This window comes from Salmo trutta, chromosome 14 (genome assembly GCF_901001165.1).
Source record: "Salmo trutta chromosome 14, fSalTru1.1, whole genome shotgun sequence".
Classification (NCBI taxonomy): domain Eukaryota; kingdom Metazoa; phylum Chordata; class Actinopteri; order Salmoniformes; family Salmonidae; genus Salmo; species Salmo trutta.
This window is the reverse complement of record NC_042970.1, coordinates 33,606,366-33,633,521: the sequence shown is the minus strand read 5'-3', so window position 1 is coordinate 33,633,521 and position 27,156 is coordinate 33,606,366. Positions and strand designations below refer to the sequence as shown.

The 27,156-nt window shown below is 42.4% G+C and overlaps 1 protein-coding gene across 1 annotated transcript; it reads right to left on the bottom strand.

Annotated features, from left to right (window-relative positions):
* Positions 1-237: 237 nt before the first annotated feature.
* Positions 238-26,655, bottom strand: usp4 (ubiquitin specific peptidase 4 (proto-oncogene)). Its single transcript, XM_029775421.1, has 22 exons — positions 26,480-26,655; positions 22,008-22,135; positions 21,668-21,798; positions 21,463-21,589; positions 21,193-21,338; positions 20,534-20,595; positions 20,238-20,381; positions 19,954-20,071; positions 19,709-19,882; positions 19,285-19,443; positions 18,977-19,201; positions 18,622-18,705; positions 17,958-18,052; positions 17,443-17,625; positions 16,633-16,853; positions 16,224-16,433; positions 15,973-16,043; positions 8,814-8,929; positions 8,500-8,649; positions 4,719-4,822; positions 4,154-4,242; positions 238-2,555 (listed from the first exon to the last, which is right to left on the bottom strand). Exons 1-22 carry the CDS (start codon positions 26,629-26,631, stop codon positions 2,427-2,429), a joined length of 3,018 nt encoding a protein of 1,005 aa, XP_029631281.1. The 5' UTR covers positions 26,632-26,655; the 3' UTR covers positions 238-2,426.
* Between the last annotated feature and the right edge of the window lie 501 nt (positions 26,656-27,156).

Here is a 27,156-nt window from a genome sequence, read left to right as displayed (position 1 = left end):
TGGTCTAAAGAGGGATATTTGCTTACACACTTAAATGCCATTTTAGTGATTTCATTCTCAACTACTTGAAGTTATACTGTAAAAAAAGGAAACAAATGCTATTTCAGGTTGATTCCCTAAAGATGTGGCGTAAGGATATTGTGGGCACTTACATAAACTAGTCATTTAGGCAATGTCTGCAATACCTCATTTTTTCTATTCTTAAACTTCTGGAAAGCAACTAGTCCAAACAAGATATCCTTTTAGGCTGCCAGTCTTTATTGTATTTCCAATCCAAATAATTCTCAGTTAAAAACAAATATTGCAGATATTGGCAATATAAATATTACAACAGTTATGTCCCTATTTTTGAAATAGTGTGATTATTTACATCTATTCAAGATATTGACAGCAAATTGAAGCTCAAATTGCTAAGTTGCTCATGAGGATTGTGAAGAAAAGCAACTAATCCAATCTGTTTTGGACAGCTGGATGCCTTTTTCACTTGCTATAGAATATTACAGATATGGTGTAAAGCTTTTCTATTCATTGACATAAATATGGTTATATTAATCATGTAATCATCTCAGGAGGGCATAATCACAGAGGGACCAACCAGCAAATAGGACATTTGCAGTCCCAAAGACATTTACATGCTTTTGTGCCACATGGAAAAAGCCCAGGACAAATGCCAGAGCTAGAATTGATCTTACGGGAAATCCATCCATGAAGTAGTTACTGGTATCTTGTATCAACCTTTACAAGACACTTAGCAACGCAGTGAAATTCTACGGAAGGGTGCTGAATCTGGAGAAGGTATCAGATGCACTGGTTCCTGACATGTATTGTGTTGCCGTCACCAGCACCCCACAAGCCAAGCAGCTGTTACTGAAGACTACTAGTATTTAATGGGACACATTTGTATCAGTGAAGAATATAGAGCTACGTAGCAACAGTCCAACAGCATACAAGCTGATCGATTTATAGGAGTCCCTTTTCCATCCATTGACGAGCAAGATGTCATGTCATAATTATATATTTTATGTAACAGCTGATTGGTTGTCTGAGAGTCCATTGTGGGAGAACGCATGGCTGCAGATGCCTGCAGTCCTTAACAAACTGAGGATGCCTTTAAGTTATTGCGGTCCAAATTCTATTTGACAATGGATTGGAGACTTATCATGAACAGCAATAATTTCAAGTTCCAAATTTAGCACCACTTTCATACATGTCAGATTTCAATGCAGGACTGTAATACCACAGGACAGGTAGCCTAAGGACAAGCCATAGCTGGCAGTCAGGGTCCATTCAGCCAGCAATCAAATATGCTTGGAAGTACAGCCACATTATCTGGAAATGTATGAGTGGTCAGGGCCTTGCCACATGTCATTCATAGATGTATTATTCCAGATGCAACTAAAGGAAAACTTAAAGTGCTTCCTTTTGAAAACAGGTTGCAGGATAAAAAAGGCCGCTGTTGCTTTTGCGTAACGAGGGGGGCAGCACATCTTTAGCAGGATGAGACTTCTCTCAGAGTGCAGGGGGGGGGGGGGGTATGAGAGAGACAGCATTAGCATGCCTGGCTTCCTAAAGAGCAGGCGCTCTGACTGAAGTCAGGTCTCTGAAAATGAAGCCTCTGCCACAGCATACATCAAGGCACAGTAAACAGGACCTTAAGGGAACACCATATACTGTGGACATGACCTGCAGGTCAACCCAGAGGCAGACTAGAATGAAGGGGCCTGTGTGTGTTTCTGTAGCAGAGGGAACACCTCCAGTGTGCCTTTCTGACTGGATCCATTCTTCACAGGAGGCAGAAGGTCACAGGATCCATCAGTGTCATGTGTTGAATTCTGTGTACATCTCAATGTTAAATACACATTTGCATAAATTCACCCCTGCCCTGGAGGGTTATCATCACATACACAAATCAGAGACAACTCAAGGGCATGTTTCCCCTTTCCCCCCTGTCTGTCAATGCAGTTGGTACATTTCTTTAGAATGTACAACTTGGAACGCTTTGGTAGAAACAAGATGTGGATTTGGCTTTTTTATTTTTTGACTTTTCTAGTGGGTAACAGAAAAGTTTGCGTTAATAATACTTATGCATTTTAGTGCACTTCTAACATTCTGTTCGTCCAGTGAGAATTCTAAGCCTTTTTATATTCCTCTTTATTTATTTAAACTAGTCAACTTGATTTCACACATCAGCAGGCCACCGGCTCCAGGGAGGAAGTCTCTCGGGTCAAGCATCTAACAAGGCTTTTGGCTCTTGGTGACGATGTATGAGCAAAACAAAAAAACAAAAGGGATGCTGGGTTGGGGGGGGGAGTTAATAATATTGACTCAGAAGTCTTATGTCACTGAAGTAGCTTGGTGTGTGCATCAACAAAGTGTGGGTTTTTTTTTTCTTCAGTGCGTGTCATGTCCTTGAGCATCAGCGCTGCTCAGTTGGTATCCATGTGATCATCGGCGGCGTCGGCCGTGGCGCCACCTAGAGGGGAAGAGGCCGGAGGCTTGGCGGGGACGTCACCCGCATCTCTGCGTTGGTAAAATAGCACGTAGGCTGCTTTTGTCTGTGGAGGGGATAGGGGATAGAGTTACATCACAGCAACACTGACACTCAACACCAAAGGACATGAAGACAATGGAGAGCCATCATCACTGCTGACATTGGACACATGGAACAAATAGCTCTAAGGGTAATAACGAGTCCCACATCAGAAATGTTTCTAACCAACGTTTCAAAAAACGACAAGGGCTATTCAGACCCTTTGACTTTTTTCACGTTACAGCCTTATTCTAAAACTGATGAAATTGTTTTCCCCCATCAATCTAAACAATATCCCATAAAAAAAGCAAAACCAGGGATTTAAAAATATTAATATATTAATATATATAAATATATATTAATTAATATATATTAATTAATATATATTTATATTAAAATAAAATAAAAATAAGCATTCAGACCCTTTATTACAGCCGAGTCTTCTTGGGTATGACGCTACAAGCTTAGCACACCTGTATTTGGGGACTTTCTCCCATTCTTCCCTGCAGATCCTCAAGCTCTGTCAGGTTGGATGGGGAGTGTCGCTGCACAGCTATTTTCAGGTCTCTCCAGAGATGTTCGATCGGGTTCAAGTACGGGCTCTGGCTGGGCCACTCAAGGACATTCAGAGACTTGTCCCAAAGCCACTCCTGCGTTGTTTTTGCTGTGTGCTTAGGGTCGTTGCCCTGGTGGAAGGTGAACCTTCGCCCCGGTCTGAGGCCCTGAGCGCTCTGGAGCAGGTTTCCATCAAGGATCTTTCTGTACTTTGCTCCGTTCCTCTTTCCCTCGATCCTGACTAGTCTCCCAGTCCCTGCCGCTGAAAAACATCCCCACTGCATGATGCTGCCACCACGCTTCACCGTAGGGATGGTGCCAGGTTTCCTCCAGACGTAACGCTTGGCTTTCATGCCAAAGAGTTCAGTCTTGGTATCATCAGAACAGAGTATCTTCCCCAGATCTGTGCCTCCACACAATCCTGTCTCAGAGCTCTACAGACAATTCCTTCAACCTCATGGCTTGGTTTTTGTTCTGACATGCACTGTCAACTGTGGGACCTTATATAGACAGGTGTGTGCCTTTCCAAATCATGTCCAATCAATTGAATTTACCACAGGTGGATTCCAATCAAGTTGTACAAACATCAAGGATGATCAATGGAAACAGGATGCACCCGAGCTCAATTTCAAGTCTCATAGCAAAGGGTCCGAATACTTATGTAAATAAGGTATTGCGCTGGCAAGGCTAACATCTGTCATTCTGCCCCTGAGCAAGGCAGTTCCCCGGGCGCCAATGACTTGGATGTCAATAAAGGCAGCCCCCCGCACCTCTCTGATTTAAAGGGGTTGGGTTAAATGCGGAAGACACATTTCAGTTGTACAACTGACTAGGTATCCCCCTATATTTCTGTTTTATTTAAAAAAAAAATTCAAACATATCTTAACCTGTTTTCACTTTGTTACTATGGGGTATTGTGTGTAGATTGATGAGGATTAGTATTTATTGAATCCATTTCAGAATAAGGCTGTAACGTAACCATGTGGGAAAAGTCTAGGGGTCTGAATACTTTCCGAATGCACTGTATACAGTTACACATGAACGGAAGGTTTGAAGTGGCTCACTCACCACAATCTGATCCTCCGAGGCAGCCGATACACTACTGTCATCAAAGTAATGCCACTTCCCATCAGCTTTATTCTTGCCGTAGGCTGTGTCTGAAGGTACAAGATATTGGAGGAACATTAGAAAACTACATCATGGTCAGGGAGGTCTAAAGTTGAGCTGGGATAAATAGCTGATGAACTGGTTAACACTAGCAGGCCTGGTTAGTCACCACCAAACAAGAGCTTGGCCAAAATACATGAGAAGGTTTGAGGAATTAGAAATTGATAAAAGTTCACACTTCATGCCATGTAACAACACTGACTGTTTTACCAACTGAAATTTGACCTGCTTCAGGTTACCAGGTAGTAAAACAAATAGTTTTATCAGCAGATAGCATTATGCAGATAGCAGGGCTGGACCTTGCCATTATGCCACCATGAGCAAGACTAAGACTTATCAAGGCCTTTATATATCAGAAATTCCTTTAAGACAAATACTTTTATAAAGGACCCACAGACACCATCTAGGTCAGAGTCTGCATTAAGGATAGACCTGGGTGTTACTGGCAGAAGCAACCATTACTCACAGTGGCCTCCTCCCATTCCTCCATAGTGGTTGGAGACAGCAATGAGGTCATAAACATAGGGTCCGGCCTTTGGGTCACACACAAACTCAGACATGTTCAGGTCCCTGTGTGGAGAGAAGACATCATTAGCAAAACCTACTACTACACGTCACAAACACAATGACTTGGACTGAAAGCTAAAACACACAAGCATAGGGCTGTATAGAAAACCATGTTTATTTTATCAAGTGTGATTCATCAACTGACTGGCTTTCTTGATGGCTATAGTATTCTTTCTGGTATGCAATCTAGTTTCCGCTCAGGTTATGGATGTGTCACTGCAACCTTAAAAGATCCTCAAATGATGTCACCATTGCCCTTGATTCTCTCATCCATTTATATGCAGATGATACAGTCTCATACTCAGCTGGCCCCTCCCTGGATGTTGTGTTAAATGCTCAACAACAAAGCTTTCTTAGTGTCCAACAAGCGTTCTCTACCCTTAACCTTGTTCTGAACACCTCCAAAACAAAAGGTCATGTGGTTTGGTAAGAAGAATGCCCCTCTCCCCACAGGCGTGTTTACTACTATTACTAGGGTTTAGAGCTTGAGGTAGTCAACTTATACAAGTACTTGGGAGTATGGCTAGACACTACACTGTCTTTCTCTCAGCACATATCAAAGCTGCAGGCTGAAGTTAAATCTAGACTTGGTTTCCTCTATCGTAAATCGCTCCTCTTTCACCCCAGCTGCCAAACTAACCCAGATTCAGATGACCATCCTACCCATGCTAGATTACAGAGACGTCATTTATAGATCGGCAGGTAAGGGTGCTCTCGAGCGGCTAGATATTCCTCACCAGTCGGTCATCAGATTTGCCACCAATGCTCCTTATAGGACACACCACTACACTCTATAGTCCTCTGTAAACTGGCCATCTCTGTATACCCATCGCAAGACCCACTGGTTGATGCTTATTTATAAAACCCTCTTAGGCCTCACTCCCTCCTATCTGAGAAATCTACTGCAGCCCTCATCCTCCACACACACAACACCCGTTCTGCCAGTCATATTCTGTTAAAGGTCCCCAAAGCACACACATCCCTGAGTCGCTCCTCTTTTCAGTTCGCTGCAGCTAGCGACTGGAACGAGCTACAACAAACATTCAAACTGGACAGTTCTCAATCTCAACATTCAAAGACTCAATCATGGACACTCTTACTGACAGTTGTGGCTGCTTTGCATGATGTATTGTTGTCTCGACCTTCTTGCCATGTTGTGTTGCTACCATTTTGTTATTGTGTTGCCATCTTAGGTCTCTATGTAGTGTTGTGTGTTTTGTCCTACATTTATATATTATTATTCTAATAAAAAAATACAAATAATTAATCCCAGCCCCCGTCCCCGCAGGAGGTCTTTTGCCTCTTAGTAGGCCTTCATTGTAAATAAGAATTTGTTCTTAACTGACTTGCCTAGTTAAATAAAATAATTTATACTGGACATGGCATCAACACTGAACCCAGTGTGGAGGATGGTGGTCAGCTAGCACTTCAGCTAATACAATGGTGCGAGAGGTGAGGTACAATAGATGGCTCTGTCGGTCTCAACCATCCTCAGTAAGCATGAGTCAGATTCCTGGAAGCTGCAGGGCTTGTCTAGGTCAGTTACATTTAATTCTGCTTCCTGGTTCCTGCTGGATAATGTGACTCAGTAGAGATCAGAGTACACAGCACAGGGAGGCTCACGGGCATTCAGCCAGACAACCCCCACACAGGTAGCTTTTATACAACATTATTTCAAAATGCTTCTTGTCCCAACCTGGAGAATAATCTGAGTATTCTGCTAATGGAAAATACATTCAAATGACTCTGGTTTAGTTTAAAGAGCTTTTTGTGATTGTGAAATTCCCCTTGTGTAGTTGTTACCCAACGTATCTATACCACAGATGCTATTTTTGTCTGTTGGAGCTTGACGTCAGTTTCTCTGACAGTTAAGACTACTCAAATGTGACCATGACTTCCTCAAATGGACAAAGGCCTTGTGTATTGTGTGTGTGTGTGTGTGTGTGTGTGTGTACACACACAGGGTTGGGGAGAAGTAAGGGATACCAACCCCCTTCCCCCCCCCAAAAAAAAAGGGTAACTCATTTGTTACATTACCAGCAAAAATACTGTAATCAGATTACAGATACTTAAAAAAAAAAAAAAGATGATTACTTCTAAGGATTACTTTTAAATTCAGAAAGGATGTTTGCGAGAAAAAAAATCTTGACACTTCTCGGTTTCTCAATGACATTTAAATCAGCATTGAAAAAAGGCGCAAGTTTAAGTTTGTTCCACCTGAGCGAGAAAAGAGCAAGAATAGGCTTTTGTATGCTATAGTCCAAGCGATGTCTTCCAATTGTGCGACTGCTGTCGGTATCCAAAGATTATCCAACTTGAATAAACGCTTGGTGGTAAGGATGACAACAGTGTAGTCTACAGCGATACAGATCACTTATTATTGATATCTACATAGCGCATTGATGTGAATCACACTGCTGCTCTCTCATTTAGCTATTTGCGCCTTACGGATTGTGGTTGTTGTGGATGGCTGTTCACAAATCTAAATGTGTATTTGAACCCAATAATGGTTGAATTCAAGATTAAGCTGCCTATCAATCACTGGTTTTTGAAACCAGTTAACAGCCAGTGAAAAATGCGCTCTTGCAACAGCTGCATAGTGCGGATCCCAGCCTATGGAATAAAAGTGGGGCTATTATTGCTCAATCTAATTAATGCAGATTAAATAATAAATCCATAGGCCTAATGGACACATACTCAAACACACACTTTTGATAAACTTAAAGGGGCAATCTGTAGTTGCTACATCCATTTATGGACATATATTAAATTTAAATATATATTAAATGTAAACATAATATTTTGATTTAAATTATGTAGTAGAAAGCGATGGGTTAAAAGAAGCCTACATAACCAATCCATTATGTAAAATTTAACATTCATATGGCCAGCTATGTAAACTTTAACATTACAGAACAAATAAATAAACAGATATTGTTCAATTGGTAACATACATTTTTGCTTTCTTCTAATGCCTTTTAAAGGGAAAGTAATCTAAAAATAACTGAATGTAATCAGATTGTTACTGAGTTTGGGTAATCCCAAAAATTACATTACTGATAACAATTCTGGACAAGTAACTAGTAACTAACATTTAAAAAGTAGCTTTCCTAACCCTGTAATACACACACTAGATTATTACAGGGGGTGCTGTTTGGATGGCAACGCGCCTCCATCTTGGCACTCTTCAATTGTAAAAAAAAATATTTTGGAAGCTATAGAAATGCATTTATTAATGTCTACATTTGTTTTGCCACTGACTAATAGACACCTTAATGCATATGTTTGACTTATACGATGTGAGCTAAACAAAATAAATGAAAATCTTAAATCCATGTAATTTTGTCACTGAAACATCTCATTGAAATACTGTAGAATTCCATTTATTCCTAAAGAGGACTGCTTCTTCTATGCCTGTCATTGGCCAATACACAGCAAACCAGGGTTTCTATAAATCTAGTAAACCAGCACCCTCTAGTGTAAAGCTGTGTCAACTCCTTGGGTCCATAAACGTTGACGACAAAAACAAAAGGATGCTTTCATCGTTTGACCTCTCAAAATACAAAGAATAAAGAGTACAGACAATGTCCATCTCAATGTGAATCATTGTTGATAAAATAAATACAAAAAGGACACGTCATTTAGAACTGTTCCACCTCTTGGCATAGTGCGGTCTGTACCTGACAGGGAAGTCCACCACCGTGTCCAGCTTGTCCCTCCAGCAGCGATTGTAGGAAAAACGCTTCAGGTGGACCACCAGGATGCGAGGCAAAGACCACAAGTCAAACTTCTTTGTGGCCTGTTGGTGCTTCTTACAGGTGGGGCAATACCTGTGTGAACAAGTGAAGAATCATTGATTTCAGTAGAACAAAAAAAACAGCATTAAAATTCACCACAGAACGTAGTGGTTTCAACAGCGTAGGGAGTAGAGTGCTAAGGGCTAGTGCATCTCGTTGAGCCTGTAAGACAGTGCTGTAGTGATGGTGGCTCTCACCATGGGTCGTGCTCTCCTAGTGTCTCCATGGTAGTGAAGAGATCAATGCATTCCCTCAGAGCCACCGTGGCCTTCTTCTTCGGGGCCTGGAGCATGCTCTCATGCTTCTCATATGCCTACAGTACAAAGAGGATACAGGCATCAGGCATACACACCGTATAGACACATCCCATGAAATAATTAAATGGTGGGATTTTTTTTAATCAGGTAACAATGTAAATGCCAAAGCCTGCCACCTTACCCTCCAACGGAGAAGTTTCTTTATCAGTGCCTAAATGTTATTTTATCTACTGTACAGTTTTGTTTATGCATAGATGTGTATAGATGAATGTACACTGAACAAAAACAAAATGTAACAATTTAAAGATTTTACTGGTTACAGTTCATATAAGGAAATCAGTCAATTGAAATACATTCATTAGGCCCTAATCTTTGGAATTCACATGACTGGGAATACAGACATGCATCTGTTGGTCCGATAGGTTAAAAAAATATATACAACAACAACAACGTGGATCACAAAACCAGTCAGTATCTGGTGTGACCAACATTTGCCTCATGCAGTGCAACATCTCCTTAGCATTTATTTGATCAGTTGATCAGGCTGTTGATAGTGGCCTGTGTAATGTTCTCCCACTCCTTTTCAATTGCTTGGATTAATTGCTGGATATTGGTAGGAACTGGAACATGCTTTTTACTTAACCACGCAAGTCAGTTAATAACAAATTCTTATTTACAATGGCGGCCTACCAAAAAGGTCTCCTGTGGGTACGGGGGCTGGGATAAAAAATTAAAATATAGGACAAAGCACACATCGTGTCAAGAGAGAAAACACTACATAGAGAGACCTAAGACAACCTAGCAAGGCAGCAACACATGGTACAAACATTATTGGGAACATACAACAGCACAAAGGGCAAGAAAGTAGAGAAGGCTTTCATACACGTCGACCCAGAGCATCCCAAACATGCTCAATGGGTGATATGTCTGGTGAGTATGCAGCCCATGAAAGACTTGGGACATTTTCAGTTTCCAGGAATTGTGTAAAGATCCTTGCGACATGAGGCTGTGAATTATCATGCTGAAACATGAGGTGATGGCGACGGATGAATGCTACGACAATAGGTTTCAGGATCAAGTCACAGTATCTGTGCATTCAAATTGCCATCGATAAAATGCAAGTGCTCGTTGTCTGTAGCTTATGCCTATCCATACCATAGCCCACTACCACGAAGAGCACACTTCTCCAGCATGCCAGTGGCAATTGAAGGTGAGCATTTTCCCACTGAAGTTGGTTACGACTCCAAATTGCCGTCAGGTCAAGACCCAGGTGAGGACGACAAGCACGTAGATGAGCTTCCCTGAAACAGTTTGACAGAAGTTCTTCGGTTGTGCAAACCCAGTTAAATCAGCTGTCCGGGTGGATGGTCACAGACAAACCCGCAGGTGATGAAGCCGGATGGAGGTCCAAGGCTGGTGTCGGTACACATGGTCTGCGGTTGAGGCCGGTTGGACTTACTGCCAAATTCCCTAAATTGACGTTGGAGTCGGCTTATGGTATAGAAATTAACATTCCATTCTCTGGCAACAGCTCTGGTGAACATTCCTGCAGTCAGCATGCCAAGTGCACGCGCCCTCAAAACATCTGTTTCATTGTGTTGTAGGACAAAACAGCACATTTTAGGGTGGCCTTTTATTGTCCCCAGCACAAGGTGCACCAGTGTAATGATCATGCTGTTTAATCAGCTTCTTGATATGCCACACCTGTCCGGTGGATGGATTATCTTGGCAAAGGAGAAATGTTCACTAACCGGGATGTAAACAAATCTGTGCACAACATTTTAGAGAAATATGTTTGTGCATATGGAACATTTCTGGGATCTTTTACTTCAGCTCATCACAAAATGGGACCAACACTTTACATATATTTTTGTTCTGTGTATAATAACTGACACCAATAAATCAGGGGTCGTGATAACGCAGGATTCAGCATTTTCCATACAGAAAAGGAAAGTTAAAACAAAGAAAACATCTTGCTGCGCTTTGTAAACTCAGCTTGGCTTCAGGTTCACTTCAAATCATTAATGTAAATGGAGGAATTTAGCACTTCAGTAGCACTTCACTAGGATGAAATATACACTAGACACACTGCATCCGGAAAGTATTCACCCCCATAACATTTTCCACAATATTACGTTACAGCCTTATTCTAAAATGAATGAAATAATTGTTTTATCTACAGACAATACCCCATAATGAAAGTGAAAAAAGTTGTACAATTTTGCAAATGTATTAAAATATAAACAGAAATTGGTAAATAAGTTAAGTGCTATGAGACTCGAAATTGTGCTCAGGTGCATCCTGTATCCATTAATCAATCTTGAGATGTTTCTACAACTTGATTGGAGTCCACCTGTGGTAAATTCAATTGATTGGACATGATTTGGAAAGACACACACCTGTCTATATAAGGTCCCACAGTTGACAGAGCATGTCAGAGCAAAAACCAAGCCATGAGGTTGAAGGAATTGTCTGTAGAGCTCTGAGACAATAGTGTCGAGGCACAGATCTGGGGAAGGGTAACAAAAAAAATGTCTGCAGCATTGAAGGTCCCCAAGAACATACTGGCCTCCATCATTCTTAAATGGAAGAAGTTTGGAACCACCAAGACTCTTCCTAGAGCTGGCCGCCCAGCCAAACTGAGCAATCGGGGGAGAAGGGCCTTGGTCAGGGAGGTGACCAAGAAACCGATGGTCACTCTGACAAAGCTCCAGAGTTCCTCTGTGGAGATGGGAGAACCTTCCAGAAGGACAACAATCTCTGTTGCACTCCACCAAATCAGGCCGTTATGGTAGTGGCCAGACGGATGCCACTCCTCAGTAAAAGGCACATGACAGCCGGCTTGGAGCTGGCCAAAAGGCTCAAAGAGAACTCTGACCATGAGAAACAAGATTCTCTGGTCTGATGAAACCAAGATTGAACTCTTTGGTCTGAATGCCAAGCGTCACATCTGAAGGAAACCTGGCATCATCCCTACGGTGAAGCACGGTGGGCTATACTCGGCCTTGTCTTCGGACGGTAAGTTGGTGGTTGTAGATATCCCTCTAGTGGTGTGGGGGCTGTGCTTTGGCAAAGTGGGTGGGGTTATATCCTGCCTGTTTGGCCCTGTCCGGGGGTATCATCGGATGGGGCCACAGTGTCTTCTGATCCCTCCTGTCTCAGCCTCCAGTATTTATGCTGCAGTAGTTTGTGTCGGGGGGCTAGGGTCAGTCTGTTACATCTGGAGTATTCTCTTGTCTTATCCAGTGTCCTGTGTGAATGTAAATATGCTCTCTCTAATTCTCTCTTTCTTTCTCTCTTTCTCTCGGAGGACCTGAGCCCTAGGACTACCTGGCATGATGACTCCTTGCTGTCCCCAGTCCACCTGGCCATGCTGCTGCTCCAGTTTCAACTGTTCTGCCTGCGGCTACGGAACCCTGACCTGTTCACCGGACGTGCTTGTTGCACCCTCGACAATTACTATGATTATTATTATTTGACCATGCTGGTCATTTACGAACATTTTAACATCTTGACCATGTTCTGTTATAATATCCACCCGGCACAGCCAGAAGAGGACTGGCCACCCCTCATAGCCTGGTTCCTCTCTAGGTTTCTTCCTAGGTTTTTGGCCTTTCTCAGGAGTTTTTCCTAGGGAGTTTTTCCCAGCCACCGTGCTTCTTTCACATGCATTGCTTGCTGTTTGGGGTTTTAGGCTGGGTTTCTGTACAGCACTTTGAGATTTCAGCTGATGTACGAAGGGCTATATAAATAAATTTGATTTGATTTTGATTTGATTTGATTTGGTGGCAGGATCATGCTGTTTTTCAGCAGCACGGACTGGGAGGATCAAGGGAAAGATGAACGGAGCAAAGTAGAGAGATCCTTGATGAAAACCTGTTCCAGAACACTCAGAACCTCAGACTGGGGAGGAAGTTCACCTTCCAACAGGACAACAACCTTACGCACACAGCCAAGACAACGCAGGAGTGGCTTTTGGACAAGTCTCTGAATGTCCTCGAGTGACCCAGCCAGAGTGGATTTGAACATCTCTGGAAAGTATAGGTCGACTTATGATTTTTCAACGCCAATACCAATTATTGGAGGACCAAAAAAAGCTGATACCGATTAAATCAGACGATTTTTATATATTTGTAATGCCAATAACAATACTGAATGAACACTTACTTTAACTTAAAATAGCTAGATTTTATTTATTTTGTCTCATAAATAATGAAACATGTTCAATTTGGTTTAAATAATGCAAAAGCAGTGTTGGAGAATTAAGTAAATGTGCAATATGTGCCATGTAAAAAAGCTAACGTTTAAGTTCCTTGCTCAGAACATATGAAAGCTGGTGATTCAATATTCCCAGTTAAGAAGTATTAGGTTGTAGTTATTACAGGAATTATGACGCGTTGGCTCTCTCTCTATACCATTTGTATTTAATATACCTTTGACTATTGGATGTTCTAATAGGCGCTTTAGTATTGCCAGCCTAATCTCGGGAATTGATAGGCTTGAAGTCATAAACAGCGCTGTGATTCAAGCATTGCTACGAGCTGCTGGCAAACACAGTAAAGTCTGAATGAATGCTTACGAGCCTGCTGCTGCCTACAACCGCTCAGTCAGACTGCTCTATCAAATCATAGACTTAATTATAATAAACACAGAAATACGAGCCTTTGGTCATTAATATGGTCAAATCCAGAAACTATCATTTCAAAAACAAAACGTTTATTCTTTCAGTGAAATACGGAACCGTTCCGTAATTTATCGAACGAGTGGCAACCCTAAGTATAAATATTGCTGTTACATTGCACAACCTTCAATGTTGTCATAATTATGTAAAATTCTAGCAAATTAGTTCAGTTTGCAATGAGCCAGGCGGCCCAAACTGTTGCATATACCCTGACTCTGCGTGCAATGAATGCAAGAGAAGTGACACAATTTCCCTAGTTAAAAGAAATTCATGTTAGCAGGCAATATTAACTAAATATGCGCAGGTTTAAAAAAAATATACTTCTGTGTATTGATTTTAAGAAAGGCATTGATGTTTATGGTTAGGTACATTTGTGCAACGATTGTGCTTTTTTCGCAAATACGCTTTTGTTGAAACATCACCCGTTTGGCGAAGTAGGCTGTGATTCGATGATAAATTAACAGGCACCGCATTGATATGCAACGCAGGACAAGCTAGATAAACTAGTAATATCAACCATGTGTAGTTAACTAGTGATTGTGAAGATTTTTTTTTTTTTTAATAAAGTTAAGCTAAGTGCTAGCTAGCAACTTACCTTGGCTCCTTGCTGCACTCGCGTAACAGGTGGTCAGCCTGCCACGCAGTTTCCTTGTGGAATGTAATCGGCCATAATCGGCATCCAAAAATGCCGATTGTTAGGAAAACTTCGGAAGTCGGCCCTAATTAAATCGGCCATGCCTGAAAATAGCTGTGCAGCGACGCTCCCCATCCAACAGAGCTTGAGAGGATCTGCAGAGAAGAATGGGAGAAACTCCCCAAATACAGATGTGCCAAGCTTGTAGCGTCATACCCAAGAAGACTTGAGGCTGTAATCACTGCCAAAGGTGCTTCAACAAAGTACTGAGTAAAGGGTCTGAATACTTGTGTAAATGTGATCAGTTCTTTTAATATTTTTTATAAATTTGCAATAATGTAAAAACTGTTTTTACTTTGTCATTTTGGGGTATTGTGTGTAGATTGAGGGGGGGGGACGACAATGTTTTAGATTAAGGCTTTAATGTAAGAAAATATTGGAAAAGTCAAGTGGTCTGAATACTTTCCAAATGCATTGTACACACAAGTATGTGGACACCCCTTCAAATTTGTGGATTCGACTATTTCAGCCACACCCGTTGGTGACAGGTGTATAAAAAAAGAGCACACCGCCATGCAATCTCCATAGACAAACATTGGCATTAGAATGGCCTTACTGTAGAGCTCAGTGACTTTAAAACGTGGCACCGTCATAGGATGCTAGCATTCCAACAAGTTTGTAAAATTTGCTCGAGCTATCCCGGTCAACTAAATTCGGTTATTAGGGAAGTGGAAACGTCTAAGAGCAACAAAGGCTCAGCCGCGAAGTGATAGGCCACACAAGCTCATAGAACGGGACTGCAAAATGCTGAAGTGCGTAGGAATCGTCTGTCCTTGGTTGCAACACTCTACCGAGTTCAAAACTGCCTCTGGGAAGCATCGTCAGCACAAGAACTGTTCGTCAGGAGCTTCATGAAATGGGTTACCATGGCCGAGCAGCCGCATACAATCCTAAAATGCACAATGCCAAGCATCAGCTAGAGTGGTGAAAAGCTCGCCGCCATTTGACTCTGGAGCAGAGGAAACGCGTTCTCTGAAGTGAGGAATTATGCTTCACCATCTGTCAGTCTGACGGAAGAATCTGGGTTTGAAGGATGCCAGGAGAACGCTACCTGCCATGAGCAGATGTCCACATACTTCTGGTCATGTAGTGTATTTGCCCTCTTCATTGGATCACCAGACAGCGCTCTGACTGATGTGTAGGCTACTTCTCTCTGGTGTAGTTTTTGTCCGGCAGAAAGTTCAAATGCAAGATTAACTTCAATCGAAACATTAGGAAATGTCGCTGGCTACATTGTCTATGATAAACAGAAATGATGGCCATGCATTGTTTTTTGCCAAAAATATCTTGCTTTTTCATTGTGAGCTCATTTACTTGTGGCTGCTAGCAAAATAACTTTGCACTCCTTTGTCTGTTGACATCTGATGTTGTACTAAACTATAGTGGCACACCCCTTATCTCTATTGAAGCAAAAAAAATAACTACTTTCAATATCAAACGCAGATTTATTGATGTCTGCGTATTGATAAGGCAGATTTCTGAAAGCTAATGCAACCCTTAATAGATTATGTAATGTATTATCGATGACGCCAAAGGAAATACTGTACCATGTTTGACTATCATTGTTTTTAGTGTCTCAAAACGCTGTAGGAGTGATCCACAATGTTTTTTGTATTGTCAATTATGGTATCATTGTGGAGTGACACTAATACATTTTGCAAACTCGAACTCCGCCAAAAAGGGCTTTGGGTCCACCTGATCAAGTCAACTGAAAGTGTACTGACCTCTGCTTCCTGATCGTCATAACACAGTTTCTTTGAGTCCGAGTCCCAGTCGATCGCCACTGTGGAATGTGCTACGGAGAAGATAAGGTGCTTTGGTCAGCTTGCAACTCACATCTAATGCCAGTTCTCTAATTCAAGAAACATTTTAAATCACCTGGGACTTCTGAAAAACAAGTTTAAACTTTTCTTTCCAAGACGTTTTTTTAACTGGTTGAAGCACTCAAACGTTAAATGGGAGACTGAATACTAACTGTTTAGTTTGAGGATGTTTCCGTCACAAGGCAGTGGACTGATGTTTGCCGTTCCGTAAGAGTTGACCATGCTGAAGGAGAACAGTTTGGGCGGGGTGCTGGAGCACGGCTTGGTTTTAGGGCCATTCTCCAGGTCTGAGGTGTCCTCCTCCTCTGACTGGCCGTTCTCTGGCTCCGGACTCACCTGTTGATCCATGGCCTCCTCCTCACCTGGAAGTTGGAAATCACACAAGCCATGTCAGACCGTGGGAATGAAATAGGGCGCATGTACATGAATGCAAAACTAAAATGTGCTTGGTACACATTCATAATAAAGATAATAAACAATAAATAACATAATAAAGAAACCAATAGGTGTACGAGATGTAAGTAACTGTGCTGCCTTTAGACAGTCCGTGTTGTTGCTTACCTTCACACACCCCGTTCCCGTTGGAGGTTCCTGAGTGGTTGCTGCTGTTGCTGGAGCTGCAGGATGCCCCGTCTGACAGGGGGCTGCCACTCCCACTCGCTGCAGCGTTGCGATTGGAGGATGTTGCTGAGCACTCTGCTGCCTGGCTGCAGCTGGCGGAGGAGGCAGAGGCTGAGGCCCTCCCCTCACCGGTGGAGCTCTGAGAGCGCGTCACGTAGCGCCTGGGTTGGGAAATAGTTGGTCAATATTGTACATTTTAAAGGCCCAATGCATCCATTTTTATATCAATATAAAATACTTTTTGGGTAACAATTAAGTACATTACTAGAATAGATGTCCATTAAAATGGGCAAAAAATGTTTTGGCAAAAAAGTATTTCTCAAGCAAGAATTTTGGAAGTAGTCAGAGGGGAGGTGGAACCTGAAAACTAGCCGTTATTGGCAGAGAGGTTTGAACTCCGTTATTGATATATTAACCAATTTACCACATGGTGACGTCACCATGGAAAGCCAAAACTCCAGCCCATGCAAACCTACTGATTAGAAGGTCCTATGTAGATTGAAAATACAATCAGCAACTATCAGGAATAACACTGATAAAATTGTCACTTTCACAGTGTTAGTTTCATCAGCTGTTGTACAATATGATACATAACAGAATCGACTGCACTGGGCCTTTAACGTTTTACCACATGTGCAAAGCTCACATTTTGCACATAACTACATGTTAAATATCTCAAGTCTGTGTGGGGCATACTGTACATATGAACACAAGTAGAAACAAAAGCAGGCCCACAGATACTGTACCCACCCAATCCTCTCCAGCACCTTCTCGTAGAGCATGTCAGCGGCCAGGTTCTGCCGGGGAACAGTGATGAGCAGGGGCTGGCCAAACAGCATGGTGCCTGTGGAGCCTCCTGTATGCTTGGAGTGGCGCTCCCTGAAGTACACAGGCAGGTTCATACTCTCCGCATCCTCCTCCGCCACCTCATACCTGGACCACAAACATGGAGAATGATACAGTAGCATACCGGAGACGGTTTTTTGTTAAAAATGAATAAATAAATAATAATAACAAAATAAAAAAGAAATTATATATATTTTTTTGTAAATGTATTTTTTTTAAATGTCCATTTTTTTTCCTTTTCTTTTTTTTACAAAAACACCTCCGGTATTTAAATACATTTCAACATCTTGTATTTGTAGTGTTTACTGTGTGGTTATTCTGTAAACTCCTGGCCTAACAATAAAGTGACTGATGTCTGCGCATACCCAACCACTGTTCAATATGTTATCTTCCAGTGCAAGAGAAGGGTCAAGGCTTACACAAAGATGTCATCCTTCTCCATGATTTGGTTGAGGCCATCGTCTCGTCTGTAGATCTTGTGGAACCGGTGATTGTAAACATCCGCCACCACCATCTAGGAGGACAGGAGGAAGCATTTTTGGCAGGGGTCCCCAATTACATTCAGCTGTGGGATGATTTTTCCTTGAGCAGATGGTCGGGGGGCCAGAACTTAGTTATAAATTATTTGTACACTGCAAATTGACCTCAAGAATCCCAAACAGTTATAGTATGAGAAAAACTTAATAATTTCAAACATTCCAGTTGGATGCGATCACATATGCCTCTATTCATGAGTGGGAATAATTGAGAATAGATTTTCTGAATTAAAATCCCTTTGAGCTCATTCTGGGGATCTTTTTATTAATCAATGTTGTTTTCCTATACATTTCCAAATAAATCACTTGTGGGCCACCTATTGGGGAACCCTGATTTCTGGTTCTCTCAACTGGAGTCACTTTATCAGACCCGTCAGTTGGGCAAAACTTTACCCTCAACTGAAGACAGACTCACAAAAAACCTTTACAAAGTATTAAATTAACTACACATTTATTTAAATCTTATCAAGTTAATCGACAAAATGTCACCATGAGCATGCTGTAAAAATAGAGTCCAAAAGTAAAATGGCCCTTATTCAGCTCTCACATTCTCAGCAGGGATTCCAGAGAGCCGGGACAAGGCGCTGCACAGGTCTGTCACTGAGCCAAGCTTGGGGACAACCACTCGGTACTGGGGAAGACAAGGAGAGACGCACAGGGAGAGAAGAGATATTTTTACTTCTGTCTACATGGATGTTAAGACCTCAGTAGGTGAACCATGGCCATCTTTGAAATCGAAAACAGCACAGCAGCATGTACAAAGACCACTCGGTTTCTAGGTCCCCGTTGAGACTGGTCTGGAAATGTTTGATTTACATTGCAGACAACACAATATTGTTATTATGACAACAGTGTATATCTCCATGGAGGGGTAAAAGCAGTGCCCATCCAGAGTGTGTTACCTGCGTGGGTCTGGACTGGGGATCGATGCGGACCAAGAACACTTCCATGGTGCGGTCCTTCTTCATGGGCAGAGGCAGTGTGAGGTAGCAGAATGGGTCAAAGGTCACAGAGACCTTGGCACACTCTGGACACACCAGAGTGGATTTGAACAGGCCATGGAATATGTCCACGATGATGGAGTCATTGCGCAGGCGATGGTTAGTCCAGGCTTCCTTAGCTACAATCTGTTATACAGAAGAAGAAAACTGATTTGTACAGAGGTGATATTTTGCAGTGTGTGTGTGTGTGTGTGTGTGTGTGTGTGTACCTCGTCTTTCCGGCCCCCTGCATCCTGCAGGGCCAGGTAAGGCTTCTTTTTAACGCGGTTCAGGTCTTCGTGAAGCCCATCCATCAGGAAGGCCAGCAGCTCCTGGGAATCCTGCTGCTGGTACCCTGAAAACTGGGGGGCGAAGCGGCCCACTTGGGTCTGGGATATAGGGGGAACACAGGGTGGCGGTTAGAAGAATGTGCAGCTTATCAATCACGCATGTATTAAAGTAATTATGACAGAGTTCAATGCTCATTGCTCTATCTGCATGAGTTTGTAAGTCAGTAACTGACTGAGAAACTCCATAGAGTTTAATTGGAGAAATCTACTGGTCAAAAAGAGGGTGAGGAAGGTGCACTACAAGACAATGACAATCGCAGTAGCCTATAGAAATTCAGTCTTCTGTGTCTGTGGCGCGGCTTACTTTAAAGGTGCGGGGGGCCACGTAGCTGCTGCGGCTGAGCCACATCTGCTTGACCAGGTCTGCGTAGGACTCTGCAATCTCCCCCCTCATTCCTAATGGATTCTCCCGGTTGATTTCCGCCTCATACTGGTCATCTAGGAAGTATTCCGTGAGAGGGGATGCGTTGCTCAGGCACTGCAACAAAACAGTGAGGTGAGTAAGAGGGAAATATCAGTTCAAAGTGTGAGTAAGTGAGTGAGTGGTACCTGGAGGGCAGAGTTCATGAAGCAGGTGTTGCCTAGGTTACTGAGACCACAAAGGCCAGGTTGGGATGGTGACTCTCTGTAGTTGTAGGATGAGCTGTATGAATTGTAACCTCCCAATCTGTAGAAACAGTAAGGTTGAGTCCAGTGTATAACAGATCAAACATCAACAGATTGTATAAATCTTCCTAAACATAAATGGTATTCCATTGAGCTGGTCTGACTAACTAGTGATATCCAAGTACTTTGCATATTGTGTCATAGTGACAAAATCACAGTGTGCTTGCCTATTGCCAGAGGAGGTGCTGTTGTTCAGTGTACTGCCAGAGTTGCTGCTGTCCCCATTAGTTATTGTTGAAGAGATGGTTGCTGACGAGTTGGAGGAGAGCTTTGGGGAGGTAGTGAAATTCCTGGATGTGGCCGTACTAGATCTGAATAACAGGAACATAGACAACTTACTGGACAAGTTTCAGACATTTTGCGCAACCAGACATGATGGAACATAAGCCATTTTAATCCTAATGTACTAATTGCCACAAAGTCCTAGTACAGAGCAAGGGTAACCATAGACCGATTAACTTACTTTGGATGGGAGGCTTGTCTGGGCCACGTGCCGTCCTCATTCTTGCGTTCGATCACGAGCACCTGTGTGGGAAACAAGCCAGTGAGAGACGTGCCACAAAAACTAATCTCAGCTGAACCCAGCTAGTCTCATACATTTATGTAAGTTTACGAGATCAGGAAGATTGTATGAGACTACCTGGGTTCTAGCCTCGTACTACCATCCGGGTATCGAAAGCTTACATACATTTATGTAAGTTTACGAGATCAGGAAGATTGTATGTAAGCTTTCGATACCCGGATGGTAGTACGAGGCTAGAACCCAGGTGACCTCATAAACAACTATCATAACATAATCAATTAGCAGTTAATAACTGCTGGGTAACAAAACATGAGCAAAACAACCTCTGACATTAGGAATGTTGTGATCCCTGATGGAACTAATGGTAATCAAACGTAGCTACAATTTCAACTACTGGGAGGAACAACTGATGATATAAGTGACTAAGTACACAAACGTGACACCATTGCAGCTTCCCTTAAAAAAAAATGTGTAGTGAAACCCCTGTGCTGTGTGCCTAATGAAGACAGAGCCAGTGGTCAAAGGGTCTAGCTCTAGCTGTGTGTGGCCTAGCAGTGAGTGAGCTGAAGTGGGGCGTTGGGATAGAGAGAGTACTCTACCTGGCCTTGGAAGAGACCAGCATCCTGCACGGTGCTGTCTGGCTTGTTCAGCTGCTCGTATGTGTTGCTCATGTATTTGTTCCACAGTCGAGTCTCCTTCCCCGTTGGGATCTCAAATAGCGACCGCATCTCCTTCTCTATGGTGTCTGGACAGGGCACACACAAAAGTGGCTGAATATGATACATCAGAAGTGGCTGAATATGATACATATCTAGTTAGTTCACGCGTCAGTTTGCTCTCTGGCCCACAGTACAGTAAACCCCCTTTACCTATAGTGTCAGCTTTGCTGAAATGACGTGTGATCACATTGTCCATGTTGTCATTCTCACACAAGTTGAGCTCCAACAGATAGACCTCCACTTTACAGTGCTTGACAAACATGCCGTGTTCAACCACCTACAGAGAGAAAGAGCAAGGTTAGAGAGAGACTAAAGGAAAAGGGTGAATTTTTAAAAAATAAATTCATAGCGTCACCTTTCTGACGATGGGCCGCTGGCCCTCAAGGCAACCATACCAGCAGACAAGCTTGTTCCACGCCTCAGTGGGCACAAGGACATAGTCCAGCTCATCTATAAGGTGCTCCTTCAAGATCTGGGTCTCATGGTCTGAGAAGAAATAGCGTAAAGGTAAGTTATGACATCAAGTATTTAGAGTGAACAAGTATTTTGAGTGCTTGTTTATAACTAGTTGTGTAGAATCATGCTCACAGCAGAGACAGAAGAAAACACATTGGCATACTCACAGATTAAGATACAACATTTCACATGGTGTAAGGCTGTGAAGAATGTGTCAGTGAATATGATGTCTGCATTACCTGAGAACAGGCCTGAGTTGTCAACAGGGCCGGGATAGAGACTGTGCTCTCCAACATTGTACATATCCCAGCTGTCAAATCCCACATACTTCTTCCACTGCTTAAACCACCTGCTATCAATTAGAAACCTGCAAAAAGTAGTGCCTTGGTAAGATACTGTATTCCGAGGAATGAGGATGACAACTTGCAGGTTAAAATAAATATCACACAAGGGTAAAAGTAATAATATATAAATGCCATTTAGCAGACACTTTTATCCAAAGCGACTTAGTCATGTGTGCACAGATTTTATGTATGGGTGGTCACGGGAATCAAACCAACTACTCTGGCGTTACTAGCACCATGCTCGACCAACTGCGCTACAAAAGGAACTTGCACGCAGTCAACTTGTTCCACTAGTTCCTACATCATGTCTAACAATGTTAGTATTCACATGTCTAGTATTCACTTATTTGGAGTATTTCTCCATCTGTCAACATACAGTACCAGTCAAAAGTTTGGACAAACCTACTAATTCAATCAAATTTATTTCTAAAGCCCTTTTTTACATCAGCCAATGTCATAAAGTGCTGTATAGAAACCCAGCCTAAAACCCCAAACAGCAAGCAATGCAGGTGTAGAAGCAGTGGCAAGGAACAACTCCCTATAAAGGCCAGAACCTAGGAAGAAACCTAGAGAGGAACCAAGGGTTCCCTTTATTTTTACATTCAAGGGTTTCCTTTATTTTTACTATTTTTTATGCTGAGGAATAATAGTGTAGACATCGAAACTATGAAACACATATGGAATCATGTAGTAACCAAAAAAAAGTGTTAAACAAATCAACATTTATTTTAGATTCTTCAAAGTATCCACCCTTTGCCTTGATGACAGCTTTGCACACTTGACATTCACTCAACCAGCTTTGCCTGGAATGCTTTTCCAACAGTCTTGAAGGAGTTCCCACATATGCTGAGCACTTGTTGGCTGCTTTTCCTTCACTCTGCAGTCCAACTCATCCCAAACCAATACACAGCGGTTGGAACCAAAAAAAAGAAATCACACATTTGGACCAAAGGACAGATTTCCACCAGTCTAATGTATATTGCTTGTGTTTCTTGGCCCAAGCAAGTCTCTTCTTATTGGTGTCCTTCAGTAGTGGTTTCTTTGCAGCAATTCGACCATGAAGCCCTGATTCACGTTGATGTGTCTGTTACTTGAACTCTGTGAAGCATTTATTTGGGCTGCAATCTGAGGTGCAGTTAACTCTGATGAACTTATCCTCTACAGCAGAGGTAACTCTGGGTCTTCCTTACCTGTGGTGGTCCTCATGAGAGCCTGTTTCATCATAGCGCTTGATGGTTTTTGAACGACTGCACTTGAAGAAACTTTCAGTTCTTGAAATTTTCGGCACTGACTGACCTTCATGGTCTTAAAGTAATGGATTGTCGTTTCTCTTAGCTTATTTGAGCTATTCTTGCCATAAGATTGACTAGGCCTTTTACCAAATAGGGATATCTTCTGTATACCATCCCTACCTTGTCACAACACAACTGATTGGCTAAAACGCAATAAGGAAAGATATTCCACAAATTAACTTTTAAACAAGGCACACCTGTTAATTGAAATGCATTTCAGGTGACTACCTTATGAAGCTGGTTGAGAGAATGCCAAGCGTGTGCAAAGCTGTCATCAAGGCAAAGGGTGGCTACTTTGAATAATCTCAAATATATTTTGATTTGATTAACACTTTTTTGATTACTACATGATTCCATGTGTGTGATTTCATAGTTTTGATATCTTGAACAAATGTAGAAAAAAGCACAAATAAAAGAAAAACCCTGGAATGAGAAGGGGTCCAAACTTTTGACTGGCACTATACACTTAAAAATATAAAATGCAACATGCATGTATAACATTGTTGGTGTCATGTTTCATGAGCTGAAATAAATGATCCCAGAAATGTTGCATACACACCAAATATTGTTCACAAATTTCAATTTGTTCACATCCCTGTTAGTGAGCATTAATCCTTTGCCACCGGACAGGTGTGGCATATCAAGAAGCTGTTTAAGCAGCATGATCATTACACAGGTGCGCCTTGTACCGAGGACAATAAAAGGCCACTAAAATGTGCAGTTGTCAAAACACAATGCCACAGATGTCCCAAGCTTTGAAGGAGCATGCAATTGGCATGCAGACTACAGGAATATCCACCAGAGCTGTTGACAGAATTGAATGATAATTTCTCTACCATTAGCCGCCTCCAACGCCATTTTAGAGAATTTGGCAGTGCGTCCAACCGGCCTCACAGGACCTTCACATGGGGCTTCTTCACCTGCAGGATCATCTGAGACCAGCCACCCGGACAGCTGATGAAACTGTGGGTTTGCACATCTATAGAATTTCTGCACAAACTGTCAGAAACCGCCTCAGGGAAGCTCATCTGCATGCTCGCCGTCCTCACTAGGGTCTTACCAGACCACAGTTCTGCGTCCTAACAGACTTCAGTGGGCAAATGCTCACCTTCGATGGCCACTGGAACACTGGAGAAATGTGCTGTTCACGGATGACTCCTGGTTTCAACTGTACAGGACAGATGGCAGACATCGTGTAGGGCGTCGTGTGGTAGAGCGGTTTGCTGATGTCATTGTTGTGAACCGAGTGCCCCATGGTGGCGGTGGGGTTATGGTATGGGCTGGCATAAGCTACAGACAACAAACAATTGCATTTGATCAATGGCAATTTGAATGCACAGCGATAGCGTGACGAGATCCTGAGGCCCATTGTTGTGCCATTCATCCACCGTCATCACCTCATGTTTCAGCATGATAATGCATAGCCCCATGTTGCAAGGATCTGCACACAATTCCTGGAAGATGAAAATCCCAGTTCCTCCATACTCACCAGACATGTCACCCATTGAGCACATTTGGGATGCTCTGGATCAACGTATACAACAGTATGTTCCAGTTACCGCCAATATCCAGCAACTTTGAGCAGCCACAGTAGAGTGGGACAACATTCCACAGGCCATAATCAACAACCTGATCAACTCTATGTGATAGAGATGTGTCCCACTCTGAGGCAAGTGGTGGTCACACCAGATACTGACTGGTTTTCTGATCCACACCCATACCTTTTTTAATGTATCTGTGACCAACAGATCTGTAATCCCAATCATGTGAAATACAGATTAGGGCCTAATGAATTTATTTCAATTTACTTATTTCCTTATTATGAACTCAGTGAAGTCTTTGAAATTGTTGCATGTCAAGTGTATATTTTTCAAAATAACTCCAAAACAAAACCGTCTTGTGCTCTAGGTCACATTCACATACAGTAAAAGTGAGCAAGGATGTCAATCTCAAGTAAAAATATCTTCCACTGCATAAAACTTGTTAGCAGGATTTCACATGGTCCAAAGCCCAGGCAGTGGGAAACTTTATTTGTAAGTATCTCCCTTTTTAGAATAGAAAAAAAGATCAAGTGAATAAATTAACTAGGCTACACGAAATGAGATACAAGGTACTGCAACTAAAGCCTTAATAATACCCATCTCAGATGGGTTCAAAATTAGGTCTAGAGTCAGCAAACTAGTCAGACTAGTCAGTCAGATAGCCATAGGCCAATTCCTTCCCATCTGACATTAACTTTACCCTGTTCAGACAGGCTGGGAGGCCAAAACAATTTAAGTTGTCTGGCCCCAGGAACATTTCAAACTTGTCATCAATCCCAACTAAAATAATTGTTCACTTGAGAAAAAAAAAACATTGTGTGAATTCATCTAGCTAGATGTAAACATAACATTATATGACCCGGCAGACTACTTTCTCAACTCAAGACAATTGGTACTGTAATGCCATTGTGGTTAGCCTAGCTCTTGCTGAGCCCATTGGTTTTTTCCCCTCCCTAGTTAGTCAGTACTGATTTTGCTAACTAACGTTAGCAAAATAGATACAGGAAAGAGTTTGGTTTCCAAAGTTAAAACGTTGCAAATATTTTGTCTGGTAACCTGACAGGGCCAGTCGCTGGTTGTTATCCAGTTCCAATGACAAAGCATTAGCTAGCTAGTAAGATAGCAAGCTAACTAGCTAGCATTAATTCGCAGTCACTCCACTTTATTGCATTGAAGAGGGGCCTTTGACTACACCTCGTCATGTCGTAGCTAGTTAGTCGGCTAGTAAGCTAATGTGAGCAATGCCTTGGTTTGCTAGTGAACTAACCTTAACTATTAACTGCTACTACGTTGCAATGGTCGAGAAAGTAAATATTATCGGATGAGGAGACGTAGCTAACGTTAGCATGTTCATTCCTGCCCTGGCCCAACAAATCAAACCATTTCCTGTTCAATGGGAACCGGTTTACCCGTCTAATGACGGGCCTAAGCTATTGCTAGCTACTTTCAGTTCCCGTGAACTGAAAGTAGATAGCTCGCTAGCATAGTAGCTATTATTGGTTAGCTAACTAACGTTACATTCAAAACACATTACCACTCGTCGCCCTTTCGTAGAGTTGTTTTGAGAAGTGTTCCAATACTCTGCTTTTGACTTTCGGTTGAAGGTGTCGGTATTTGAGCGGCTACCGGCTCCGGATCGGGGTCTGCCGCACTACCCGACTCGGGTCCGCCTCCCTCGGCCATCATGCAATAAGTGAGCTAGAGTCGTGAACGCGCGGTAGAAGAACCGTGGATGCACGAGTACCAATTCTTCTTCGTGTGGCTTTCCGGCAGGCTAGACGCTATGTCGCATATTGCTGACTTTCACACAATTGCATCGCCATCTAACCCCATATAGAGAAAGAGTGTACAAAACATTAGAAACACCTTCCTAATATTGAGTTGTCGCTCCCCTTTTTTTGCTGTCAATTTGTCTGGGCATGGACTCTACAAGATGTTGAAAGCGTTCAACAGGGATGCTGGCCCATGCTGACTCCAATGCTTCCCACAGTTGTGTCAAGTTGGCTGGATTTCCTTTGGGTGGTGGACCATTCTTGATACACATGGGAAACTTGAGTGTGAAAACCCCAGATGCCTTCCAGTTCTTGACACACTCAAACCGGTGTACCTGGCACCTACTAAAATACCCCCTTCAAAGGCACAACTTTTATTTTGCCCATTCATTCTCTGAATGGCACACATACACAATCCGTCTCAATTGTCGCCGGGCTC

What these genes read in the sequence shown, in the direction of transcription:
- usp4 (XM_029775421.1), bottom strand. Translation starts at nt 26,631, where the DNA reads ATGATGGCCGAGGGAGGCGGACCCGAGTCGGGTAGTGCGGCAGACCCC. An exon ending in AGCACCTCCTCTGGCAATAG is followed by an intron (nt 20,072 to 20,237) that starts GCAAGCACACTG and finishes CTGTTTCTACAG; the next exon opens with ATTGGGAGGTTACAATTCAT. An exon ending in AAACATCCTCAAACTAAACA is followed by an intron (nt 16,044 to 16,223) that starts GTTAGTATTCAG and finishes TCTTCTCCGTAG; the next exon opens with CACATTCCACAGTGGCGATC.